Consider the following 27245-nt stretch of genomic DNA (forward strand, 5'->3'; position numbering starts at 1 on the left):
TACACCAGGTTGCTCAGGGCTCCATCCAGCCTGGCCTTGAATGCCTCTAGGGATGGGGCTTCCACAGCTCCTCTGGGCAACCTGCTCTAGTGCCTTACCACCCTCTTCCTAACATCTAATCTAAATCTCCCCTAAAACCTGTCTTGTTAAATTACGAAGAAGGCAATGGCTGAAAGCATGGAATGCAAAATTAGCTTATTTCAGGAAATGAATTATAAAATACCAGTTATATGGAAAATCATGCTGATCACACCCACAAATATCTAGTTAATCCTACTGGGAATATTGCCTGAGTAAAGATCACAAGTGTTAGTCTCCTATTTTCTAACACTGTGTCCTCTTGCCCCTCCATTCCTTGCACACATAATAATGTAAGGATTTCATCAGAGAACAGAAATGAGATTTTGATAGCCTCTCTATCATGCTGTACCCCCCCCCCCCCCCCCCCCCCCCCCCCCAAAAAAAAAGTCATCTGCCAATAATCCAGAACATGGCTGTTGAATGGATTTGACCTTGATTTCAGTTCTTGGCTGGCAGGTGCCTGGAGGCCTTTCAGTCTGCTTTAGAAGATCTTGCTTTAAAAACAGTAGTATTTGTCGCCTAATTATGAATGCAGATTTTGCATGTGTTTGTGATTTACAAGGCCTTCCTTATGTGAAACAGGCTATAAACTCTCTTTGGAAATGTATAGTAGTCTGGAGCAGATAATTACACTCTGAGAAAAGAGCCTCTGTTTCCAGTGAAAACACTGTAAAGTTATTTCAGAAATGCTCTGACCTCAGACGTTTCATATAACTTAACACAAAATGCTTTCACATTTGTGCAGCAGCTAGCGGCTTGATCTCTGCCATCTCATAAATGAAAGTGCAGAAGTCTCCTTGGGAAAAAAGCAGGATGTCTATGCTGTGGCCTGCAAAGCCAGTGTTATTTTACTCACACGGTTCTTTGTGTCTATAGCCTTAAACAGAAGAAATCTTGTCCTCCTTTAAACAAATCCATCTCCTAATCACACCCTGCCCCCACGAACTCAGCTTTTCCTCGGGTTTTTTTCTTCCCTTCCTCCACTCAGTGTACACACACTAATAAATTCTGCTGTAAAAACCTTGGGAGGATTTCTTAGCACAAATGGAAAGAAGATGTCAAAGACTGAGGATAGGAATTTTCTTTTTAAACAACTGAAACAGTGAGGGAAGAGCCAGAGATGGGTGATTATGCCATGTCAGTATTGCATTAATTTTCTTTTAGTGAAACCCTACTGGTTCTCTTTGGTGTCTAAAAAAACTGTTTTTGTTTGGGATTGTTGGTTTGTTTTATTCAAGCCAAATAGTGCAAAGGAGGAGCATGAGAAATGCAAGTGTAGAGACCTGTGAGAATGTTCACACCAAAAATGCTTTTGTGGCCTTTTGAAAACAGCTGTTCTTAACCTCTGGTACAATAAAATTGTCATATATTGATGAAAGCTTTGTCTGAAAAAAGCTTCTGTGCTGAAAGGGTGAGTTAATAGAACTCAGGGAGTGCAAACTTCAAATGGTCCTAATTACATGCTTTGCCCTATAGAGAGCAATGAATGGAAAATGGATTTCTGAATACCGTGAGGACAGGTAATTTTCCGAAATCTCTCTTTAAAGAAAGGAGAACAAAATTGAATTCAAGTCTGTGATTGTCTCACTAAAAAAAAAAAAAAAAAAAAAAAAGACAAAAAAAAAAGTTACAGATTGTATTTTCAGAGACCTCTTATCAAAGGAAAATCTGCAGGGAACACACCAGGGTACCTCTGCGGGTGGAGTTGGCTGCGCATATTGCTAGCAGCTGTACCAGGCAGATGGTCTAGCTAGCTGTCTGAAGATTTGCTGGTGAAGGCATTAGTGAGCATGCTTTACTTTGTTTCTGTTCTACTGAGCCAGCTTAGTTTACAGAGGTCTTGGGCATCTTACTTGGAACCAACTGACCTCAAGTCAGCTATTATCCAAAGCCCTTCAGAAAGCAGTGCTACCCATGAGTGTAAGGACAATGCCGAACGTTTGGATGACGACAGTAATGTCTCTCATGGTCACAGCAAGATTTGAAATCCAACATCTGTCTGCTCTCTTGGTCATGTTCTGCTATCTGTAATTTCATGCCTAAGATCCAAGAAATAGGACTCTAATTGTAGCAGATGGAGGTCATGCTATTTGTGGTTTGCAGCCAGTAATGTATTCATAGCCAGTAATGTTTTAATGATTCAAGGAAGTAGAATAGCCGCAGTCCTCTGCTTATGCTCTGTGTTCACCATAAAACAAACAAAAGAGTAGCAGCCTGCACTGAGTGATTAATTCTTCCCATTCTCTGCAATTAGTGTTACCAAGAGGGTGAGTGTGCAAACTTGCTACATTGATGGCATTGTAGATGAGATGACCTATAAAATGAATAAATGGTGAGACCTACAATGTGCAACAGATGTATCTAGTGATTTTGCTTGGTTTGTGTCTTAAGAGGCCAATTTCTTGTAGGGCGGCACAAAAAGAGGCACAGCCCATGGTTAATGGCACAGGCAGCTTTAACTCAGGTTGCAGTAAGCACTGCCCTCCCTACGGGAGACGAGCGGAGGCCAGAGACAGGCTTGTGTCCCTGGCCTCTGCAGCAGGCAGAAGAGGTGGCAGGTTGTGGAAGGAATGGCATATGCTTTAACTCCTTAAAAGATTTAGCAGCAGATGCTCTTCTCTGTCATGGATCAGAAGTCCTTAAAAATAAGCAGAAAATTGGCTACAGTAGAAATTATCAGTTGCACGTGGTTGATCACATCTAAAATACCCAGCAAACTGATCTTCCCTGCACTTGCGTTTATGTGGGCCACACGAATTTTTGCAAGTGCAAGTTGTGAAACTGCCTGAGTATACTCCTCAGTAACCTCAGTTATTTTTAATTCTGTTGCAACGTTTTCTTGTTTGACATGCAATACGCATACAAGCATATGCAGCACTTTCTGTCATAATAGTGGGCAATCTAGCTTGGGTGGCTCCTTCTATTTCCAGCTGCTTTTATAGGTACCTCAGGTCCTTCTTTGTAATGAAACACCCATACATCTTTCAGAAAGCTGGAGGTTGCATTTGCTCCGTGTAAGCAGCTGGTTCTCTGCAGACTTGCTAGCATTTTTACTCACGAGACACTAACCTGAAAAGTAGTTTCAGAAACCTGGGAATAGCTTTCTGGAAGGTGCTCAATAAAAAATGGAAATTAAAGGACTTTGCTGTTTTGTGATACTGTTGCATTTCTGTTTTTCTGGTGGTAAGTATCAATAAATATTACTTCTGCAGAATCACGTTTCACAGATTTCTCATAAAAGAGCTTATTTTACCTAAAACAGCGTGCTTGAGACTAAACATCAACTTCAGTGTTTCCAAAGATAGATATGAAAGCACTGCTTTTAGATTCTCTAATCCATTTTTCTTTGGCAATCCAAGTTACAAAGGGTGCCAAAACAAATGGCAGATTTATAAGCCTCTGAATTTATTAACTGCACTTGAAAAGAAGTTTTACAGTGTTAGAAAACATGTATTATCTAACAGGAGATAAATTGTTGCCCATAACTGAAATCAGTAGAAATTTTGCCATATCAGACATAGTTCTGCTTATCTAAGCAGTCTGATTTAGCAGATGGAGGGAGCAGCGTATTCAAACAGTAACTGCACAGTGCCTATAGTTATTACTGCAAAGAAGCTGTCTCTGGAATACCACCGGTGTCCAGTGCAAAAAAAACAAGGGAACTTTGTTATGCAGGAATCACTGGTTTGCTCACACATCTTTCTTGTAGCATCCCTTAGCTTCACCGGTGTCATTAATTCATTACTTTAATTCTTCCTTTCTTTTTCTTTCAGGGCCCTCCTGGTCCAAAAGGCGAGAAGGTGAGTTGATGTACGGGTGGCACTTCCCAGGTGAATGGAAATACGTCGCAGCATGAACTAAAGACACAGTTTGTATTGACCCAGTGTAATGTTAGATGATGTAAGAGAGCTGGGTAGCACACAGATGCTGTGTTAAACCTATCATCTCATCTTTCCACTTTGCAGGGAGATCAAGGTGATCAGGGCCCTCGGGTAAGCATTTTAAAAAAACATGTTACACTTCCCCTTCGCTGAGTAGGCAATTAGTCCTTAGCGCAAAACTAAATTAAATACACTGTCTGAGCTAATTATGCTTATTAGCTGCATTTACCCTGCATGTTGAAGTCAGTGTCTGCAGGACAGTAATACTGAACGTGATCAGATAGAGTCTCAGAAGACCTGAGTAACAACAGTAAGTAATGCATTAAAATGTTAAACTTCCCTTATGAGTGGAAGCAGGTTTCAGTGATTTTGCTCTGCTATGAAAATGTTGGCTTTCCTAACCAAACTTTCAGTTTCCCCAGCAATGTTTTCACGGCTTGCATGGGCTCCCACAATGCAGAGGGTCAGTGGAGTTATAGTAAATGTAGTTCCTGATTTCATATTTATTATTTAGTGAATTGTGAACAAATACCTATGCATGTACTAGCTCATTTTCCTGAAATGTATGTATTTAATATTGTTAATGATAGTGATATTATCACCTCTTAAACACATCTAGACACTTTAACAGAACACTGCTTACTTATATAAAGTTTCTTTTAATTTTTAAACATCGTGTTTATTTTAACAGAACTAAAGAAGAATACAGGGGTAAATGTTCTGATAGGTTGGCTGTGCCAGTTCATTCTTCTTTACATCTGTGCTTCATTAGAAGATGTTTGGTTATGTTGTTCTAATAATACAGTGATTTCCTTCTTTAGTTGCATTTTTGTGAAGATTTACATAATAGTAATCTTTTTTTTTCTGTGAAGTATGCAGAATATTTTGAAATTGTAATTTTATTTTACTCTGTCCTTGTTATTTTTTGGAGTTAGTATGATTATGTAAAGTCATAATATATTTATCTGAATTTGTTGTTGGTGTTGTCTGTGTTGTGTTACCTACAGGGTTCAATTACTATTGTCATACAATCATAGAATGGCTGGGGTTGAAAGGGACCTCAAAGATCATCTGGTTTCACCCACCCCTGCCATGTGCAGGGTCACCAACCACTAGACCAGGATGCCCAGAGCCACATCCAGCCTGGCCTTGAATGCCTCCAGGGATGGGGCATCCACAGCCTCCTTGGGCAACCTGTTCCAGTGCATCACCACCACCCTGTGTGTGAAAAAATTTCTCCTAATATCTAACCTAAAGCTCTCATGTCTTAGTTTAAAACTTTCCCCCTTGTTTTATCGCTATCAGCCCATGTAAACAGTCATTCTCCTTCCTGTTTGTTTATACACTCCCTTCAAATACTGGAAGGCCACAATGACGTCTCCTTGGAGCCTTCTCTTCTCCAAGCTAAACAATCCCAGTTCCCTCAACCTTTCCTCACAGGAGAGGTGCTCCAGCCCTCTGATCATCTTAGTGGCCCTCCTCTGCAGCTATTCCAAGAGCTCTGCATCTTTCTTGTTCTGTGTCCTGCTTAACCAAATCACACCCCTCTATTGGAGAGCAGCGGAGTCCTTTCTGGGTTACTAATGAATCAAGTGCTGATAACTACCAAAAAAACTTTCCAACCTAAGAAGTTTGGGTTTAAGGACGTCATAAAGGCATAGGTCCAGAAGTGTGTGCCAATTGAGGCTGTCTGAATATAGGAGAGGAATCAAGTGAGGTCAGCTGTAGGGGAAAGAAGTGGTGAATAACACCTTGTGAGCTAGCAGCAGCTTGCTCACTGTTTTCATAGTCAGTGCATGCTGTAGTAAAGTACCTGTTTCTGAAACATGCATATAGCTTAATTTGCCCAGTCATCTTGTTCGTTTATTTGTTTGGTTGGCTGTTTTGCTTTTTTTTTTTTTTTGACTGGCTTTTTTTGTGTGTTCCACTAGTAGCTTCTCCTTTTTCTTCCCTCTCTGTATATTTCAGGAGTAGTAAGTACTACGATGCCTCTGACCACTTATTGTTTCATGGTACAGCAGTTATCTCTTCTGATAACTGTCTTCAGGGTGAGCCTGCTTGGGCTACTGTGCCAAGAGATTTACAGTATAATTAATGGAAATTATATGTGTCATCCAGTCATGCTCCAAATGAAACTAAATACATTTAAAACTGGTTGGCTACCTTTGCACATAGTATTTCACCACTGCCTCAGTCAAATAAATGTTTTTGGTGGTGACTCCATACCATAGTATTTTAGAGGAGTGTTGCACCTGTAGGTGAATGTGGAATAATGATATCAGCATTTGGACTTGATAAGTATGCAAATGAATTGGATATAATGTCTGGATGTGATGGACATCTTAGGGCTGATCCATCTTTTAGAGACAAGGAGCTTGAAGTTTGTTCGTTTTATGACATTTTTTACATATTGTTTGAATCCAGCTCTTAATGTAGTAAAGATCTCATTGTTTCAAACCATTCTGCAAAATTTTAAAATGATCCTTTATTTTTTTTAAAAGTTGCTTTCTTTTCTCCAAGTATTTTTCATTAGCAAAAGAAACCCAAACAAAATGTGGAGACTCTCCATGTCAGAGTGGAACTGTAAGCTCTTAAAATTCTTCTGAAAGAAAAGCATTTAAGAAACAAAAAAATACTGCTTTTTATCCTTAAGAATACCACTACGAGTTTTGAGCAGTGGTCGTTAGGTATGAAAGATCCTTCCTTTTGAAATATTCTCAAAAGTGCAAAACCAGTCATCATGTGTTCCAAAACTTCTTTCTTGTGATCCCTGGAAACACTAACTGTATGCTGAACTTTTCTGAAATTCAAATGTTCTAATATAGTAGAAAATTCAAATATAGTAGAAAATTGACCCTCCAAATACTGCACAGAAGTCAGAAATGTATATTCTTAGAACAAAAGAGCTTATTTTTTTTTTTTTCTCTTGGGGAGGAGAGGGTGGGCTTTTTCAGAAGAAGAATCTGAAAGATTTTCTTAGGTATTCGGACTGCTGACCAGTCTTTATCTTACAGAAATGGTGGAAGGGCGGCTGTGGTTCCTAATAGCAGATGGCGTAATCCACTTATGTCCATATGTAAGCAAAACCAGCATTCCAGTAGTGTGGATGATGTAGAAGTTCATGCTCTGACTGTGAATTTGAACATCAGGTTATTATGGCTTCGATCTCATGAGACCACAGATAAGGTAGTGGTGGGTACATTCAAAAGTCATGATCTTTGAAGAACTTTAAAAAAGAAAAGAAAGAAGGTTAAATATTTGTATATCAGATCTCTACTTGTTACCTTAATATTCTGGCAGACTAAGCATTTAGGTCAAATGAAAAACCAGCAGTCTTTTTCTATGCTTTTCTTTTTGCAGAGGACATGGCCCAGTGATACGTCATGCAGATTTGCATTACCGTACTGAGCCACAGCAAAATTAAAAAGGGTGGTTTTTAGGTTTTGGGCTATTAGAATAAACGCTGATATCAATCCACCTCTTGGTTCCAGTTGCTGAGCTCTACCCCAGTTTAAAAAAGCCTTTGAAGATTTCATATGGTGTGTACACAGAAGAGATTGTACCCTGATTAATGGAAGCAGACCAGAGATGAATGTCTGGGAGTGGATTGGCTAGTACTGTTTGTCTTGATCAGCCTATTGTTGTCCTTCTCTAATTGATGTAACAAGTATCTTCTGTCCCTTAGATGCACTACTGATTTCTTCTTTATCAGGTCTAGAAATCAGTGGCTAGCAGTTGCTTTAAATTGGTTTTAGTACAGTAAGAAGTCACACTAAAAGATTTTCATGAAATCATTCTCTCCTTTTGTTCTATTTAAGTAAACTTTCCCAGCTGCTGGCTTTGCACAGAATTGATAAAATCTCTCAAACTTCTGCAACAGAAGAGATTAAGTTGAGGGGGGGAAAAAAAAAAAGTATTCAGAAGTTTATTTTACTGTGATAACCTTTATTGTCTTGAGGGTTAAACAGGTTCTTTATATACTGTTAAAGCAGATAGGCTCAGATAGTGATATAATGCGCTTTTCTATTTAACCCTTTTGATCCCTCTTGTTTAATATATTAACTCTTTACTTACTGCCTGCTGAAGAGAAATCACTGCTTTGCAATAGAAATTTTGCAGGTTCTACTCTTCTGTGCTGGAAAACTATTTAAAATTTGTCTACCATTGACAACATGGGCCTGGAGGCAGTCTATTTACTGAAATATATACGTACATATTTGGATTTATAAAAGAGCTGCTCCAAAAGTAACACCTCTTATTTTGGTGGCCCATGATGTCAGAGGGTGGGTGGTGCATTTCAGCAGTGGTGATAGTGATGTGAAAGATAAGCCATGTTCTAGGTGGCTGTGAGCAGCTGTCATACCACAAAATGAAGAGCATCTCAATTAGCTCATCTGCACTAATAGGCTGATGGTGGTGTCTATGTTGAAAAATAGTTTTTTGTTGGTGGGAATTTGCTCTATCAAACAGTCTTATTGTGCGCTTTGTATCTGTCATAGTTTCCATGGAAATAATTAGAAGACAGTGCTTTCAGAGCAACCTGTGGTGATATAAGTGTAGGCTACAAATATAAACTTAAGTATTGCTTCACTTCTTACATTATAGATACTGCGTTTATAAACTGTCTCATTTTAAAGGGAAATTGAAGATATCTAAGGAATGCGTTCTGACCTGTCATTTTTCAAAGGAAAATAAATAAAGCCTCTATTTAATGTGTGTATATTATCCTTAATATGTCTCTAAGGAATATATTAAAAAAAACTACTTTGAGCCTTTTCCTGCTTCTTCAGACAACAAATGGAAAATCTGTATTGTCATCATTAGAATTAGTATTTAATTCATAAATCAAAAAGTACTAATTGCTCACTGATGAATAACCCATGATCAATAACTCTTTGCCTTCTTCTAAAACTTAGTCTTATTTTTTCATTTGAGGATTAGCACTTTTTTTTTAAGAAAGGAACAGGTTTACTTCATAAAATAGGTAGTAGTTATGTAAATTAATCTGATTCCTTGCCCTTACCAAAGGCAAGACTCCAGTTTTTGAGGTACTACTAATTGTAGCAAATGCACATAAATCAGCAATGTGACAAGCAGTTTTGTTCCCAAACAGAGACACCTAGTTTGTGTCTTTATTCAACATCTTGTCAAAGCAAATTCCAACATTTTTGTCAAAGCAAATATGTATAGTTTTACAATCAGAGTATTATGTTAATTTAATGTAACTTTGCATAACTTGAACATATTCTGACCATGTCTTCCCATGGTTGTTCTTGGTGATGTTTGATTATATCCTACTGAATGCTTATCTTTTTTTTTCCTATAAATACTCCTCATAAATTTTATCTGTCTTAATAGAAGGACTGCTCAGCTTTCATTAGCAGAAATTAGTGTTTTCCCCAGCTTTTTATTTCATGATAAAATAGTCTTTGGTTTCCTTTATATGCATATTCTGCCAAAAGCAGTAAATGTGGCAATATAGAGATGTTGTTTCCTAGGTGATATTCTTAGGTGTGTATAAAAGTATATTTTCTTTTTTTATGCACTACTTCAAACATAATTCACACAGTGCTGCTGTAAGTTCATGCTTTAGCAGTACAACTCCCCATGCAGTTTGTTTTTCATTGTCCTGTGTAGAAGCAAGTTCTAGTTCTAAACTATGTCTAACCACTGTTTTGAACTATACTCCCATTATGTCACAATAAGAAGGCTGAAAAAACTTACACAATTCCTTCTGTTAAGATAACATTGACTAAAGCGAACTCATAGAGAAAACTTCCCAATATCTAGTTTAATGCCAGCTTGCCTTTAAGTAGTCAATTCTGAGACTTTATTACCTAATCTGTAAAAAATCAAAAGGGGGTATTTACGTAGTCAATTTCTGAGACTACTTATCTTTACAAATTGGCCAGTTTTAAACTGTTCTGACTCCACTGTTTTCCATTAATGTGAAAGCAGGGAATCGAATAGGAATGAGGTTTGGAAGGAACTCAGATTGCACTGGCTGCTCACTTGATCTGAAGCACTGGAACACTCAGACTTGAGATGTGCCTCAGCTCAGAGTTCTCAGGAGCATTCTTTTGGCAGTGGATGACTCTCCAGGGCCAAGCTATGCCTTTGATGTTTGGCTCATGAGGTACTACTGGGGAATGCAGAACAGCTGTGACACTAGAGAGAAGAGTGCCACATACCTGCTCCCAAGACAAGGATGTTGTCATTTCCATCTTAAGAGTTAGTCAGTGCATGTCTTTACTCACCACTCATCAGTTTGCATCTTGTTCCTTTTTAGTAATGCCAGAGGAATGGTGAGGAAGGAAGTCTCTGTACATCCTGTTCCTCTTTCTCAAGCTCTGTCCCGTGACTGAGAAAACATTATGTAGGCATTTCATATAGAGTGACAGCTGTCCCACAAAAGTATTACAGTACTGAACACTTGAGTTAGAGCAGTTTGATCAAAACCAGCTCTTGAAAAATGCTTCCCTCAGGCCTAACAAATATCATAGAAGTGATTTGAACCACTCACCTGCTTCCTATAACTACAGTGAGTATGAAATTTGGAGAGAAACATGATAAGCCTGAACTGAAGATTTTTACTGTGAGGAGCAATGTGGCTTTGGGAAAAACCAGCCTATCTGGGATCTTACTGGATGCTTACCACCAGCTTCAGTAAGGATATGGATGGCTTCAAGAAGGATATTTTTTGATGATTATGGTCATCAGAACTCCCGAGTTGTGTGGAGATGTTTACCTCACTGAAAATTCATCTAATAATAGAACTAAAATAGTCAAGTGCTAACTTTATCCAGTTTTGTCCTTTCTGAGCATAACGTCAGGCAGAGTTCACTGTGAAAATATAGAGGTCATTATAGAAAATAACACTTCTTTTATAATGATCTGTTTTTAGTCAGAGCTTGTGCTAGTTTGTAAGACATTATACTTTTATTATATTAATACAAGGTCTGAATCATTGTATGATGTATTCAGATTATAACTCCTTGCTGAATTATTACCTCAGTGAAAAAAATCCTGGATCCTTGTCTTGTGGTGCACTGTTTTACTTAGCAGATCTGTTGATGGAGAAAGCAGCAGTTATGATAAAACAGATTATATAAAAGAGCTCCTGCTGAGAGTCCATGGCACTGTACAGGGTGATACCAAACATTGCGTTCCCCAGGGCAGGTAAAATAATTAGCTGCAGGACTGCCACTTGGTCTGAGGGATTAATTAGAACTGGAGGTGGTGTTGGGGAGGAGGGAAAGCAGTCATAAAGGGTGTCAAGACCACTCTGGCCTGAAGCCTGTGTGATTTGATGTGAAATAGCAGCAGCTGGCTGTAACCTTAGGAAGTGCAAGTGAACAGCAGGTGGTAATTCCTGTCTCATTTACCATGTCTTCACAGGAACATGTAAGCTTGTGAAGCTTGGGTTTATTGGCAGGTCAGAAGGAAAATCCTAAGGAGGACTGTGACATTTACTGTGCTGAGCAAATGCAAAATTCAAAACAGAGTGTACACAGTGTTAGTGTAAAACCAATAAAATGATATTTGCTCTTATACCTGCCATACAGTAGGGTTATGACAACCTTATAGACTAGGCCTTGCTGTAGACCAACACACAAAGTTGAACACACTGTGAAAAATCTAGGACTCTGAGTGGGAATGACATCTCTGAAGACTGTGATGGATGTAACAGGAGAATTATTTCGCCAAAGTAGAAAGTCAGGCAAACATGTGAGGGTCTGACATCCTTCAGTGTTTTCAGCGACCATTACATGGGAAAGAGTGGTCTTTATCTGCATTTCCAGGTGGGAAAGCAGTGTACTGCGTTGTATGGTCACAGGCCTGTTAGTTTCTGTCAAGCATCGTGTTTTGCTTGGCATTTGGGCAAGAATTGCAGCAGGACATGCAACAAATGTGTTAATGTAGAAATTGTTACCAGTTAGTGTTTCAGAGTGAGCTTGAGCTGCTGTCAGCAGAATTTAGTGGGCCAGTGGCCTCTGCTGATCACTGTAGTCTTTTGTGCTCTGTGAGGGCCTCCCAGGGTGTAGAACAAGAACTGTTCATATTCGCAGTTCAAGAATCAAGCCAAATAAAGAGAAAACTGAATAACACAGAATCTGTCATTGAGAACAACTTTAGATAGAAAAAAAAAATAAAACATCTAGGGGATATTTGAGGGGGTATTTATAGCAGAGTGACAGGAAAGGAAGAGAACTCATTTTGTGGAAAGGATAGATCATTTTATGCCTATTTTGAAGCTTATTGTTTGCCAACATAAGCTTTCATGGATGCCAGAAGATGCGATGCCTTCTAAAACCTCTCATGCATGCGTAAACCATGCACTCATAATTTCTTTGCTGGGTTCCATTTAATATTCTTCTATTTCTGATGTCTCCAGAAATTATTGTTATGTATAGAAAGATGATCTAGGTCTAAGCTGACATTGCATTTTTCTGGCCATTAGCTCTGAGATGATCAGTTTTGGGAAATGGAAAGAAGTTTTTTTTCAGCTTTGGAACATGCTGGAAGGCATTGTTGCGGAAGGAGGTGGTTTCTCTTTCTTTTATATTGTTTATGTTGACAAATCTGTAGTACTGGTATACTCTTGAACTTGTCTCTGTGGTGTTGGGAAGCATTGAAAATGGACTATGAAGCGCTCCACATAAATGTTTGTTTGTGGAGCTACGCAAAGCTTTCAAGACTCTTTCATTTATTATCTTAAAAAAAAAAAAAGAAAAGCAAAGCAACATTTGCAGAGTATCCCCTGAATTAATGCTCAGGTTTTTTCTTCTGAATTCGCCATGAAATGGATCAAACCTCTCATGAGTTTTGAGTTTCCCCCTTTGAAAAAAAAAAAAAAGGCAAATTCTAAATATGCCATATTTAGAGTTAGCTATAAAAACTGTCATGCAGCAATGAGGAAAAATGAAGTGCTTAGAGGATTTTCTGGTTATCCCTTTTGTAATTAAAAAAAATAAAACCAACCCTAAAATGTATTGCTTTCTGCTCAGATTTTAGATCTTCTGTAGGTTTCTTGTTTGTACCCATTTCCATTACATGGGTATTGTAGCTTTAGCTTGAAGAGGGATGAACCATGTGCACAGCAGGACTAATGAGTCACAGATGTAAAGATTCTGGCACAGTACCATTTAATAACTTCTTTAACTTATATTCCATAATAAGATAAATGTAAATTTGATACATCTGTTTTCTAAATGGTGTATCATTTCAGCCTTAGCAACGTCTCAGGAATGAGCTTCTTTAAATGTATGGTGGTTTAGCCTTTTTTGGCTTTGTTTTCTTTTTATTTGTTTCTAAAGAGGAGATCTCAGGTCATCAAGCAATGCAGTTAGCTACAGCCAGGTTCATTAGAACAAAGTGGAGAAGCTGGTAAAACTGATGGGATCCACTTGCAGAGTCTCAGTTTCCTCTTGTTTCACCAGTGTGTATCAAGAATAAAGTTGCACTAGCAAAGGACATGTTGTGTGCATCAGAATGTAATGCTGCCTTTTTAGGGGAGCTGTGGAGGAAGACCAGTGTGGTCTTTGTGATCTGGAACATCTGTGATATGATTGCAGGTGGAGATGCACAGAGCAAATACTTGTAAAGATGAAAGATGGCTGTAGCTGTCAGGCTGCTGTTGCCTGTTGGTCCTTTCCACGAGGCTGGCTGGACCGCAAAGCATGCTGCCCTATGGCCACAGGGGTTGCCTCATCAGAGCCTCGATGCTGGACTTATGAAAGCCACCTTGTCTGGCAGCCAGAGCTAGGTGCAGCTTTTCCTTCTGTAGGTGCAACTCTGCAGCCAGCTACACTGAGGCCTCACAGAAGGGCTGTGCCATGGAAGTGACATTTGTGTTCATGCACATGGGGATCTTAGGTGTACCAGATTGTTTTACCTGTATGCCACAGCCTAATGTCTTAGTTGTTTCCTGGCTCTCCATGAACAAACCTTTGAGGACCTCTGCTTTAGATAGGGTGCTGTATCTAGAGGACTTGGGGATTTCTTTCTTTAGAACTATCCTGCTCAACACTACAAGGTTTCAGCTTAATGAGGAAGTCTAATTTGCACCCTAGAAGGCAGCACAAGAAGGGTGCTGAAGTGAGAGCAAAGCTCTCACAGCAGGCTCTAATTACCACATCTTTCTTTTTTGTATCAAGTTCTGCACATGCGGGTAGAGTAGAATATGAGAGACCACATGCAGCATACAGCACTCAATGGGCAAAATTTTACCCTGGTTTTGAAAATGCTGCTATGTATATGTTGAAAATGTTGACCTTGGCCATTGTGGACTCCCCCAGATCTATCAGTAGATCATTGTTCAGTGTTTATAATTGTGTATGTATCATCAGTTTATGTGCTGAATGTCGTATGTAAAACAGAATGTGAGGAGCAGGATGGTAATTACTCAAAGTGCCTCAAAATTCCCTGTCACCACTGCCAAGTTCTGCAGCAACCCAGAATCATGGCTTTCTGCAGAACTGTCTTGAAGGGCAGTAGCACATTTTAATGGAGAAACAGTGCAGTCGTCAGCTGGCTGATAGCCTAACAACTGTCAAGCAATCCTAACAATTTATTGTAATTTTAAGGAGTCACCTCTGTGCAACTGCTCCTTCTAAAAATCTGTTTATATTGTTGTCATGAAGTAACAACCTACACTCAGCTACAATGCAAACTTAATTCTGTTTCCCATATGACAGAGAGGCTGTTTCCTGTCAGTAGGCGATGTGGGGTATACTAAAGATAGTGTTTGTTCTGTCTGTCTGTCAGTAAATTGTCTCTGTGATGTTTGTGTTGTGTTGTTTTGGTACCATGTTATGCTGTGTCCCTAGGGTCTGCCAGGCTTCCCCACAGTCGCTGCTCTGCACAGTAATCAGATCCTCACCGTCAAGGTTTGTGGTTGACATGTACCTGTTCAGTCAGGTCTCTCTGTATCAGCATAAAAGTGCACATGAAAAAAATGACTTTTACTATGTGATAGCCACAAATCCTTATGGTGGACCTAAGTCAACCTTCTCTGCCTTCTCACTGGTGTATGCATTTCTGATGCAAAGCATGGGATCAAATCCATAACTGCATACAGCGTTACCCCCGGCAGCACCCATGTTCCATGTGCTCTTCTTGGTCAGCATTTCATTTTTCAGATCAGAATTTTCAGTAGTTCTGCTTCCCTGAGGCATACAGGAGCATCAAAAATGTCAAGAACTCTGTACTGGTTGAATCAAGAGTCAGTTCTATGTGTTAGATATCTGAAGTTTAATCTGTATGTGCTCATTTTTCAAAATGCATTTGCAAATTAAGCAGGAAGAATTGAGCAATCTGGTCAAGCTGGAGCTCCAGTCCTTATTAAAATGACACCATTGTTCATGGCACAATATGCTGGTTAGAAAATCTGACTGAAAGTTGAACTGGTGCTTTGTGTCTAGAAACTTTGCTGAGAGAACAACACGCAAAAATACTGATTTTTTTTCAGAGCCTAGATAATGGGGGAAAAAAAGTGAGGAATTCTCCTGTGAAATCTGGGGAGAAAGGACTTAGACAATTAGCTCACTGTATATGATGAGTTCACAAAGCGCTTAAAGCACAGTTTCTCTCTGGCAGAAGCACCAGTTCATATAACTTTAGCTATTACAAACCTAATGAATATATCTTTATTTCTTTCTCGGGCCTTCTGATGTCTATTCTTCAATTCTCTCATCTCTGATCTTCAACTTTTGACCTCACCTGCCTGATCAGATGGTGTTTCCTAAAATCAATCATGGGTTTCTCTCTGCTGATCAGCAGCTCATTAAACGCCGCCTCATTAAGGTAGTGCTTCATCTCACTGGAATCTGATTCTTCTTTACATTCAATTTACTCTCTGCTGTACCTTTTTGTCGGAACCCTTCTTATAGCAAGTTGTTTATTTTAAAGTTCTAGAATTAAGCAATTGTTAATAAAATTAGCACTTAAATACTGTGGGTAGCTGTGCTAAATGGTCCACGTTTAAGATGTAGTTAGCATTTTTAGTGGTTTGCAGTGCTATACTGGAAATCAAATAAGTTGAGCACCATTTCTGGTGTTTTTTCAAAGACTGTATGTTTTGGCAACTTTCTTGGAAATTGTCTTTTACAAATTAGTAGGTCTAAATCATTAAGGGATTTGGCTAATTATCACTCTGAAAGAGCTCACCAAAACACATGAAAAATTCTGTAGAAGTTTGTGGAAAAGCAGTTACTTTCCATGCTCATGTCTGAAGTCTGTCCACCTAACATTGATGGGCTTGGAATGTTGCCAAGCAAACTGTCTAGTTCTGGCACACAACTTTCTTTTTTAATCCTCAGCTTTGTTATGATTATAACCAATCAGGAAATGACGAGCTGCTTATTGAAAATGGTTACTCTCTCTGTAAAGCTGCATGAGTCAAATACTGCAAAGCTACCCCAAATTCTAGTTCATGTCCTGTGGTAGAACAAGCCATTTACAATGTGAGCCTTCTGCTTTGTGGCTGATTGCACTGGACAGGTACAACCTGTTGGTCTTCAAGGCACAGTGCAGTCTTTGCTGTAAGAAGCAAAGATGTCAGTGTTTAGTTCACAGTAGCTTCTTTAAACTTGTCTTGCGTTCTTCCTGGGAAACTGTATTTTTGTATGGTTGATGCCTCTAAAGCAAACTTCTGATGACGATTTTTTTGTTGTGTTAGGGGGACCAAGGACAAGCTGGACCCCCTGGGCCTCCAGGGCCACCAGGACCCAGAGGTCCCCCAGGAGATACTGGCAAAGATGGTCCTCGAGGGATGCCTGGCATTCCGGTGAGTTAGTCTGTCGGTGTCCAAATTCTTGTCAAGTATGTAACAGCCAAAGGTGTTTTGTGAGGTAAGATTGGCAAGTAAGACACGTGGAAGCTGAACCACAGACAAATTTCACAGCGCACCTGAAGTCCCTCAGCCACACACAGCAAGTTCATATCAGGGCCAAGAGTAACACCTAGGTTTCTTGCCTCTCACCCCTGACAGTTTTCCCCACACATTCTAAGGTTTCTGAGTTGTTCACTGATGTTTTAATAGCTGTGTGAGAAGGGTCTGCCTCCTCTACAAGTAGCAAATGTTCCCACTCAGACTTCAGGCTAAAGCTGAATTTGAGATGTCATTGCGTAGGCTAACTTGACTTCTCACTTTCTAATGATTTAGCCTCAAATTATGAAATCAAAATAATAAACTGCTAAATGCTGCCCAAAGTATGATAAATTTTGGAGTGCGATTCTGCCATTTCTACACAACACTAACAGTACAATTTTCTTCCGCTCATCCCCTGTATTTCATTAGACCCATAAGCAGAATACAGAACATTGCTCAATGTTTTAGATGCAGGATCAGACCTGCAGCCTTTGGCATTTTGTAATGTGATATTAAACACTTCATAAAAAGATGCAGGTAAATGCAGGTATTTGGGTGTTGGTTTTCTTTTTTTTGCAAAATATATTTTTGACTCTATAGTTTGTGACTTCTTTACTACTCCTTTTTTAAATGTTTTTCTTTTTGAAAGAAGTATCTCTCTGTTCATCATGAATTCCGCTGCAGTGTCAGTGCGGAAGCTGAATCACAGGCAGTACACTTGACAATTGAAATGTCAAATGCTCAGATCTGGTAAACACATCTCCACACCCATCACAAGTAAAGATCACAGCTGAGAGGATGCATAAGGAACTAGCAAGGTGAAGACATCTCCGGAAAAAGAAACAGCTTTGTCAGAGAGAAAGAATAGCTCATTATGTAGGCCAGGACACAAAGTCATACAATTTCACTGCAAAACCAAGAAAGAAAATACCTAAGTTTCTGTTCTAGCTGTACTTCAGATGGCCTCATTTGAAATTGTATTGACTATACATTACCTGGATTAAGTGTGTAACATCATGATAACCATCCCTGGAGATGTTCAAGAAACATGGAGATGTAACACTGAGGGACATGGGTTAATTGGTGATATTGGTGATAGGTGGACAGTTCAGTTAGATGAGATGATCTTGGTGATCTTTTCCAAACTTAATGATTCTATGACTCTAACTGAGGCTTGTTGTTATCCAATATTCGGCTGATGATTTCTAGCAAAAGGTCATGAAGTGACACTGAAAATCTGTCACTTTTTATTGTATGCCTTACTTTAGCCATCTACTCATTTCTTGGTAGTCTTCTAATGTGGTAAATTTGACTCTGTTCAGAGTTGCTTCTGGTTTGATATAGAGAGGGTGAGACTGAAACCACAACCAATTTCTAACTGCAAGGGATACCATTTTTATAATTCACATGCAAGTGGCTAGCAGAATCAGCTAGTGTGGCTGGTCACAGTCTGACTGCAGATTGCTTGGGTATTTTTGCTGCTTAGCAAAGGGAACAATAGTGTTTCTCATGACAGAAGTAATGCATTTTATGCAATTAGGTCATTCCATTTCATAACAGTTCTGTAGTGATTTTTGACTTTAGATGGTGAGAGAAAGTTTCTTTTTATAGGTTTGTTTTTTGTTTCTTTTTGTTTAGCTGTGGTTATCTTAAGCCCCATAGCATTGTGGAGAATCAATTTGTGGTACAGCTTCAGAATCAGATAAAATCAAACCAAATTGCTGACTATTGTTATCATCCTGCTCCTTCTCAGTGTCCTCCATCAAGAGGAAAACTTGTCCCAGCTTTGTATCTTTAAAAGGCTTGTGTGGAAGAGAGAAACAACAAAATAATAGTTATACTGCATTACAAATAGGAACACTGCAGCATTACAACTGAAAGTCCTTACTGTGGCCAGCCTCCATTGTAAGGCAGTCATTTCCTTTTAAGCAATAATAGTAATAAGCAATAATCACCAGAACTGCAAGAAAATGTTTTGTCCGCTGCCTTCCCCCATGCCCATACACTTGCTGTGCATCTGAGAAAGTCACACACTCAAGATAACAGGGCCCAGGTGAGCAACTCCATCAGCCATTGTTAGTTTTCTTCCTCTGCGTAGCAGTTTTGAGGAACAGTCTGTGTGCTAACATCTCCTTCTGTGCCCACAGATCTCCATCTGTACTCTTGTTACCTCACATGCCAGAAGTGTGCATCCTGTTCCAGACACTTAAAGTTTTTAGAGATGAGGAAATGTTTGTTTCTTGGACAGAAAGTCTTTAGAGCTGAGAAGGTAGAAATGTGAGGGAAATGCTGTTAGGCCTATTGGAAAGTCTAACAGGAACCAAGGAAGATCAGGGGCATAAGAAAGGATTTTGCAGCCTTCTGCTAAGCCTTTCTTTGGGTGTCAGAAAAACCTCTTGGAACCTGAACACACTTGCATTCCAAAAGAGCAAGATACCTACAGCATATGCTTCCCCTGTTATAGCTTTCCTGCTACACAGATGCCAGCACTTTGAAAGTTTAGAGTCTCAAAAAAGAAGCACAAGGAAAAAAGCAGGGTGGCTTTTTTTTTTTTTTTTTTTTTTGTATATTGGTTTGTTTTTTTCTGGTAATAAAACAGTAGACAATGTTACAAAGTTTTGAAATTATTTCAGCATGGAGATAATGCTTCTCAACATTTATAGGTATATCTTGATGCTTACATGATTCTGTGAGATTGTTATATACAAAAGTAAGCAGGGTTACAAAGAAAGCTGAGAAGTTAAACAAGCTTAAATAATTTGCTGTCTGAAACCTGTGCCTGTGTGGTTTCTCTTCCCTGTTTTTTTGGTGTGTTTGCAGATGCTACATTTGTGCATCTGAAAGCACATCTACCTGGAGAAGCAGTTCTGATTCTGTTGAGTTGCCAAGAGCAGTAGCATCAAAACAGTTCCCATCAGTTCTTGACAGGTTTTCTTTTATGATAAATCTGATAAAGATGATCCTGCAGCTGTGCTGATCCAACAGCACGTGGATAGCCCATGTGGTATTACATCCATTTTACTGTCTCAAATGACAGTTGAATGCATTCATTTAAGAAGAAGGAAGTGAAGATAGCTCCTCACTTCATGTAGACCTGTACACACAAAGAGAATTAATTGGGAAAATGAAGGGATACCATTTTGAAAACCAGTCCAGGTATTTAACAGATGAACAATTATTGCATAGCTTCAAAATGTCACTGTTCATGGGTATATGCAATATGATAATTAGTAAGTTATGCCTGCTGACTGAGGTGATGACACAGAACACTAATTCTGGAATATGTAAACAGTGATTCAGCACATATGTGAAAGAACCTCTATCTGTGTTCTTTAGCACCACTGACTGAAGTGGAATGTTATGATTGGAACCAAGGGGCTGAGAGTCAGGACACCAGTGCTTAACTTTTGCCTGGAGAGCTACGTCATTAAAAGATTGTGAAGTAGTACGTCGCCTCTTAAAGTCTGTGATTTGATCTATTGCTTTAAAAAGCAAATATACGTATGTATATGTGTGTATGTGTATTTAATGTGTAGTCAGCTGCCATACCTGTTAAATAATGGAATTTTTTTTAAAGATTGTTATTAAGTAAGGAACTGAATTCAAGACATGCTACTCAAATTATTCACACGTTTGTTTGTTTGTTCGTTTTTTGTAGGGTGAGCCAGGAAAGCCAGGTGAACAAGGGTTGGCAGTAAGTACTCTTCCAGTTTGCTAAGAAACTGTAACAGACTTCATTGTGCTTCTTAAACTGTAGAATTCCAGAAAGCTTGATAACTTGTTCACTGTATTTCCCAGCCCTCCTTTGTCACTGAGTATTTGAAATCTCATTTGCAAAGAAAATGCAAGAAAAAAAAATAGAATTTTTAAAAAATATACAGTTGTCTATAATATAAGGCCAGCTTCTCCTTTAGCGTTGCAGAAGTATAGAGGACACAGCAAGGAAAAACTGCCATGTCAGGTGCACCTGACTCATGGCCCCCACTTAATGCCACCTCTGAAGTTGAGCTGTTTCCACATTGAGACTGTGGAGCAGTACAGCAGCCATCTACATGTTTAAAAGGCCAAAATCTCAGCAATTGTTCTGGCCCTTTGCCTGATGGAACAGCGAAGATGCTGCACAGCATACAGAAACTCTCACAATATTATCTCCTGAGGGTTTTCTTTTCATCATGTGTGGGAGAATGTAGAAGCCAAATGAATGCACTTTTTACAAATACTCGGATATGGGAGTAGATGTGTTCTGTTGCAACAAAAACTAATTAGCCCTTTTCATTTGGAATCAAATCAAAGCTCCACTGGTTGTAAATCAGCTTCAGACACAGGGTAAAGCATCAGAGGTTTCTGCTTGTCATGTGTTCCCAGAACTGTGAAAATTTTTTTCCCTTAAGTTTTCCCTAAATGCTCGTGGTCATTCTTATTTTTTATGAGAAGTGACATAATTGTAGCCAATGGCATGTGCTTTTGATTTCTGAATGCTTCTGAGTGAGGAGGAAGATTATATGCTCAGTAATCAGTGTGGGTATGATTACTAGCTATTTGAATTTATAAAGTTTTAAACAGATGTGATGACGCTTTACCTTGACAATCTGCAAAACATTTTGGATTGACAAAATCCGAAGTCTTTCAGAAGAGAAAGAAAAGATTGAGATTCTGAAGCATCTCATTTGATCAGGAAACTAGATTTTTTGTAGCTTCTCTTTTCAAGATAAAAATTTAACAGAACTAAAATCGCATCTCCCAAAGGTAGGTGCTACCTAGTGTTTCAGCACATCTGTGTTCTCTGTTGTTCTATCCTTTTTGGTTTATGAGGACTTGTTGTTAATAACACATATAATAGATGGGAAGTGCATTTTCTTTTTTGGTTTGTTTATTTTGATTGTAATCTCCTATTTGCCCTCTGGACCCCACTTATTCAGATTCTGCAGCAGTGTCTTCCTTCTGTTCAAGACCAGATCATCAGGGTCACAGAATCCCCAAGGGTCTTTAAAGCAAAAGAGTCTATTGCCGTATTCAGAAGATTCCCACTGCTCTAGTCATCTGCACATAAGAAATAAAGAACTGCTACAGAACTCTTGATTTCTCTAAGTGCAGATGTGCTTAAATAGAGAAAAAGGGTATTTTAAAAATCATATCAGCAGCTGTAAGCTAGAGAAAAAAAAATAGACAACATAGATTTCCAGCTCCAAATGCCTGGTCTAAAAGCCAGTGTGATGGCTTAAATATTAAGCTATATGTAGATCAAGAAAAGATCAGGTTATCAGAGAGACATTTTATTTTCATTTTTCTTGGTTAATTTGACATATACATTGCACCAGCACAGATTTCCATGCTGTCTTCCTTGTGGAAAGTGCTGAAGCTATCTATACAAGTGCTGCCTTGTTTCCTTTGATATCTTTCATCATAGGTTTCTGCATGAATTCAATATTGAAATTTGAGGCACTACTGCAGAAGTAGCTGATTTCCAAACAGTTATACCGTAGAATTGTGATGCCAAAGAAAAACAGGCATTGTTTTCTTGGGGAACACAAACATGCTGCAATTATTTTTCTGTGTTATCAATTCATCTTTTCAAATAAAATTACAGCAGAAATCTCAACCATGAAGGGACTTCTATGTTAATTCTGCAGAAGCTCTTATGTAAAGAGTAGTCGGTGTTTCACACTGTTTCTGAAGTCCAAGTTAAGTTCTATTCTTTCTTCATGTGAAGAAGGATCTGGTAGGTAGATTGGTTCCATAACGCGCTACCAGTCCTAATTTCCCAAAAGTCCACCTGTTAGGGTGTATTGAAGTCCATGTGTCCAAGAGCTTTTCCAGTAAGAAGCCAAGTACTGAAGCATGCACTCTGGTTCTTCTTCTGGATAGAGGCAAGATACAGGCAAGGACAGCACAAGTGGCCCTGAAATAATCCCTAAATTTTCAATGTACTTATTAAGGTTGGTGGAAACTGAAGGCTATTTGTATTCTAAAGCATCACTGTCTCAGCAGCTTTAAATAGCATGGTACTCTTCAAGCAAAGAACTGCAGGCCTGACCTCTAGATTATAACAGTGGGATAGAAGCTTTTCTCTTTCAAAAGTGATTTATGCCCGTATTCAGCCTTAGTATTTCTAGGTGAATGCAGAGAATGTTACTAGAGCTGGTAAATTCAGTTTTAACCTTGGGACCAACAATGACACAGCTTGAAATTACTTAGGTTTCTGTTTTCTCTTTTTACAAGGAGTGGAATAAGATCCTTGAAGAGTAAAAGATGGTAGATAATGAGATAGCAGCATGTTTTCCAGCTTGTGTCTCAGAATGTAACACAAACCTATTACACATCTTGAGTAGCTTGTGACCTACTCAGGCAATGTGTGACTTGATTCTCAAAAAGTTAAAATCATTTTAATTCATCTAGAGTTCTAGAAACATCCATGTTCTTATTGCTCAGCAAAATAGGAAATCCAGGAGCACTAGTGAAGACACAACAACTTGCACCAAGACTCTGCTGCCATATTCTCCTCAAATTTTATTGAAGTTGTGTCAACAAAGAAAAAGAAAATCATGTTTTGGATGTGTGAGAGAGAGCAGTAGTAATAATTCAGGACTTTTCTCCCTCTTAGGCAGGGGAGGTTTGCTTAGACCAGACCAGACAGAAAATGACAATGAGTTCTCTTGTTTGAGTTCAGCTTTGGCAAAAGAGAACTCATCTTTAGAGCACAAGGCAATTTGTGCAATTTGCTCTGAAGGGAGGGAATGGCTTTTCTTTTTCCCCATTTCAGAAATTAAGTGGGTGTAACACAATGGAAAGCACAGCAGTGACAGCAGAGCAGCAAGGCCCTAGGCTGCAGCGAGCGAGGATCTGCTGAAATGTAACAGCTGTGGTCACAGAAGTAAAGAAAAACAGCTGCTTTTCTTTCAGAAGGCATCAGGTACAAAGAGATCTCCAGACAGATACCCTTACCTCCACTGCAACCCTTAAATGAGGTCTGGGAAGGGGTGGATCCTGGCTCCAACCCTTCTGGTCACTCAGGTACATTGCACGCACCTGAGCTCCCCTGGGTTGGCCCTGCCTTCCCACCAGGTGCTCAATCACTGCTTCAGGCCGTGACTCAGCATTTCTGCTACAGCAGGTTACTTCATGGTAATAGGAGGAGAGGGTTGGGAAAGCCCATTGTTGCTTATGCAAGTGGCTTATTCCCTTGCTGAAAATCTTCCTATGATGTCAGTATGCCAGTTGCCTTCTGTCACTCCCACAGTTGAGATGCAGGGAGCTGTTTGCAAGGTCTTCTGTCACTTTGTTATTATGCCAGGAAGAATGTGTTTTCTTTTAGGGCTGAATAGGGAGCAAAGTTACTTTTAAGTTAAGACGAATTGAGTGTATATATCTTTAATGTTAGAAGAGAGTGTAAGAGTGCATAGTTAGTTACATTTTTTTGCTAGTTTCCAGGACACTAGGAAGCCCTTCGGGTCTAATTTCTGCTAGCATAGAAGTTATTGCTCCTCTGTACAGAATGGAGTCAGATGGAGGCCAAGCAGTGAGGTGATGCTAAGGGTATTAAGTTTTGAAATGTTATGTGGATCTAGAAGTCTGCTATGCCAGAGGGAAGACTGGTAGTTTCCTTAGCTTTTCATCCTCTTTGGTAAAGTTGTGCTTTGCCTCCTATAAGACATCTCTCTTCCCATGCATTTTGCCACGTCTTCCTGGTGATAAAGATTCTAAGATGTCACATGAGGCTTTTTTCCTTTATCTTCTTATTTTCAGAATGGATCATAAAAGTACTTGTGATTCTTCTATAGGTAGAAGCTAGGATTTCTGGTTTCAGAATGCTGATGAGGTCCTTAAAAGTGTAGTCAATGACAAGAAACCTGACATGATGACACTGATAGGTAGGTGTTTTCAGATTCACAAATTGAAATAGGACAGAAGGTGTGTATGGGTGTTTTTATTTCTAATTTCCATATGGTAAGCTTTTGATGCTGTTTTTTGTTTTCAAAATGTTCTTGGTGCTTTTAATTTAGAACTATTCTAAACCAGTGCACAGCCATAGAAGTTTGGAGGATCAAAATTTGCCATCGTTTCAGCTCCTTGGAAAATTAGTCAATTGGATTGTGTTCAGTGTACAAGTCAACTGCTTTTTTCTCTGAATAAGATATAAATTTTTTCTCCAGAAACTGGCTTTAAAGATGCATAAGTAATTTTACAGATGTTTTGCATGAACAGAATGTCTAGAACAAGCAAAGTATTCAGGTAAAGATGTCCCTTGCAAAATAAATCTGTCCTTTAATGATTAACTCAAACACAAAATCCCTCTACTTAAGATGCATTGTTTTCCAAACTAGCAGTTCTGTGCTTTTGCAGTCTTGCTGGGCATCCATTCAGGGAAGAAAAAAAAAAAAAAAAAGACTTAGTGGTCTTACTCATTATTCAGAATAAGAACTTTCTTCCAAAGGATATTGTCATATACTTGAAAGATGGTGGAAGAGCATAAATTTGCAGTTAAATCTATGAAACCTCACACCTTTAAAATGAGTTAATATGCATTTTTCATCTGAGGTTTAAAAAAAAAAAAAAAAAAAAAGCAGGGATCAGCCAGAAATGGCTGGAAAGTGCTGCTGGCTTAAGTTCAGCCTCTCAGTCCAAAAATCAAGGACAGATCCTCAGCTGGTGTGAATCTTCATGGTTCCTCTGGAAAATCACTAATTGTGAATTTGTTTTCAGTGGCCAGAGTTCTGCAGCAGCCTTGTTTATTTCATTCTGGTGGCATGTTCACAATAAATTTTAGAAAGTGTGGTTCTCAAGCTGTTTAGCTGCAAAAGTTTACCAAAAACAATCAGCTGAAATTGAGAATCTCAGTCTGCACCTCCCACAGCACATGCTTATTTTTTTCCCCAATACACATTCATTGGCCTTAACTTAGAAGAGCTAGTCTGAGGGAAAATTGTCTTTAGGATTTTGTAATCACTGTACTTCAGTGACGGTTGTCTGGGATGTCAGAACAATGACTAAGAAGATGAAGACAAGGAGCTCTGCCTGAACACTAATTAATAGCTTTTGCTGCACTTTTAATCAATTAAGGTAGCATATGGGACCACTGCTTAATGAGAATTTATATGAATTTCCATCATAGTTGATCTGTTTTCTTAGCCAATCTTTTTTAAATTTAGGCAATTCATCAATGCTAAGGCATTATACACTTTGATAGTAGTACTTCAGACATCACAATCTTTATGAAACACTCCTCAACCATGCAAGAACACATTTCCAGGACTACATTGTATGCCTGCTCCACACAGCAAATGAGGACAACAGGAAAAACAGAGGCTCCTCAGAAATGCAGATGAATACTGTGTATGAAACCTGTGGTTTTCCTCTTCGTGTACATTTGCTATTTTAAATTCCATTCCTAAATTCTTTGTCTTCAGCTTTGTAGAAACAAGGAAGTGTTTCATGATTCCTATAGTACCAAAGAGGAAATATGCATTCTCAGGTATACTTTTGGTAGCTCCTTTGTCCCATAAAAATATAGATAAGGTATCTTCTAAAGGCCTACTATTACAAGGAGTGTTTACTTCAAAAAGGTAGTATGAAAGCTTAAAAACTAAAAAGTAAAGAGTTTGTGTGTTGTTTTTGTTCTTTTGTTTTTTAACCAAGCTTTGGAATAAGAGTTTCAATATGAACGTGTTGCACTATTGTGATGTATTTTGGTTTATAACTTTTCAGTATACCAAAACTTTCACTTTCTCATTATATTTTTGTTAAGCGTTTTCATTTGGTGTTTGTGCTTGCCATCTAACACCTCACAGAACAAATCATTACATCTACCACAGACCTGCAAATGGAAAATACTCCAAGCTTTCTCTTTCATATATTTCTTTAAATGTTAAACTGAGCCACTTGAAGTTGAAAATTAAAACACCTGAGGAGGCTGTTTCTGAGGTATCACACCCTGAATTACTGTCTTTGAACTGCAGCTTTAACGTTTACAGAGCAGAATTATTTCTTATTTTGCAGTTTGCTAAAGCACAAGTAAAGTAACTTTAAAAGGAAAACATAACTATAACAAAAGAAGGGATGTCCAGAAAGAATTCTGGATTCAGTGAATTTGCTTTGACTACATTTGTGTCAACTTTTTCAGTGTTTCTCTTTTTTTATTATTTCAAGTAGTTTTTAGTGAAGGCACCTGAATGTATCCAGCTGTAACTCCATTCGATCACTTCTGATATATAGAGATGTAACTTCATTTGATCACTGATATATAGAGATAAAAAAAGGTTGAATTTCAAAGATTCTAATTAATGACCTCAAACAAATCAATGTCATGAGTTTTCATGTACACAGTCCTCAGATCAGTTGAATGCTAAGGGGAAAAAAAAACATATGATCATACTGCATTTCCCATTTTCTGTTTGGATTCTCTAGAAGTTATCAAT

At 38.7% G+C, this 27245-nt stretch overlaps 1 protein-coding gene across 23 annotated transcripts in view; it reads left to right on the plus strand.

The window, feature by feature from the left end:
• COL25A1 (collagen type XXV alpha 1 chain) overlaps positions 1 to 27245 on the plus strand; it is a 299717-nt gene that overhangs the window by 195210 nt on the left and 77262 nt on the right. For 19 of the 23 annotated variants that reach the window (XM_040699611.2, XM_040699607.2, XM_040699613.2 and 16 more), the window contains 5 exons: positions 3855 to 3881; positions 4047 to 4073; positions 15696 to 15767; positions 16642 to 16749; positions 20492 to 20527. In XM_040699611.2, coding sequence (XP_040555545.1) covers positions 3855 to 3881; positions 4047 to 4073; positions 15696 to 15767; positions 16642 to 16749; positions 20492 to 20527 — 270 coding nt within the window. Of the gene's footprint in view, positions 1 to 3854; positions 3882 to 4046; positions 4074 to 14791; positions 14852 to 15695; positions 15768 to 16641; positions 16750 to 20491; positions 20528 to 27245 lie in introns of all 23 variants that reach the window. The other 4 variants (XM_040699609.2, XM_040699618.2, XM_040699625.2 and 1 more) reach the window with 1 other exon arrangement.

The sequence above is a fragment of the Gallus gallus genome, chromosome 4 (assembly GCF_016699485.2).
Source record: "Gallus gallus isolate bGalGal1 chromosome 4, bGalGal1.mat.broiler.GRCg7b, whole genome shotgun sequence".
In the NCBI taxonomy this organism is placed as follows: domain Eukaryota; kingdom Metazoa; phylum Chordata; class Aves; order Galliformes; family Phasianidae; genus Gallus; species Gallus gallus.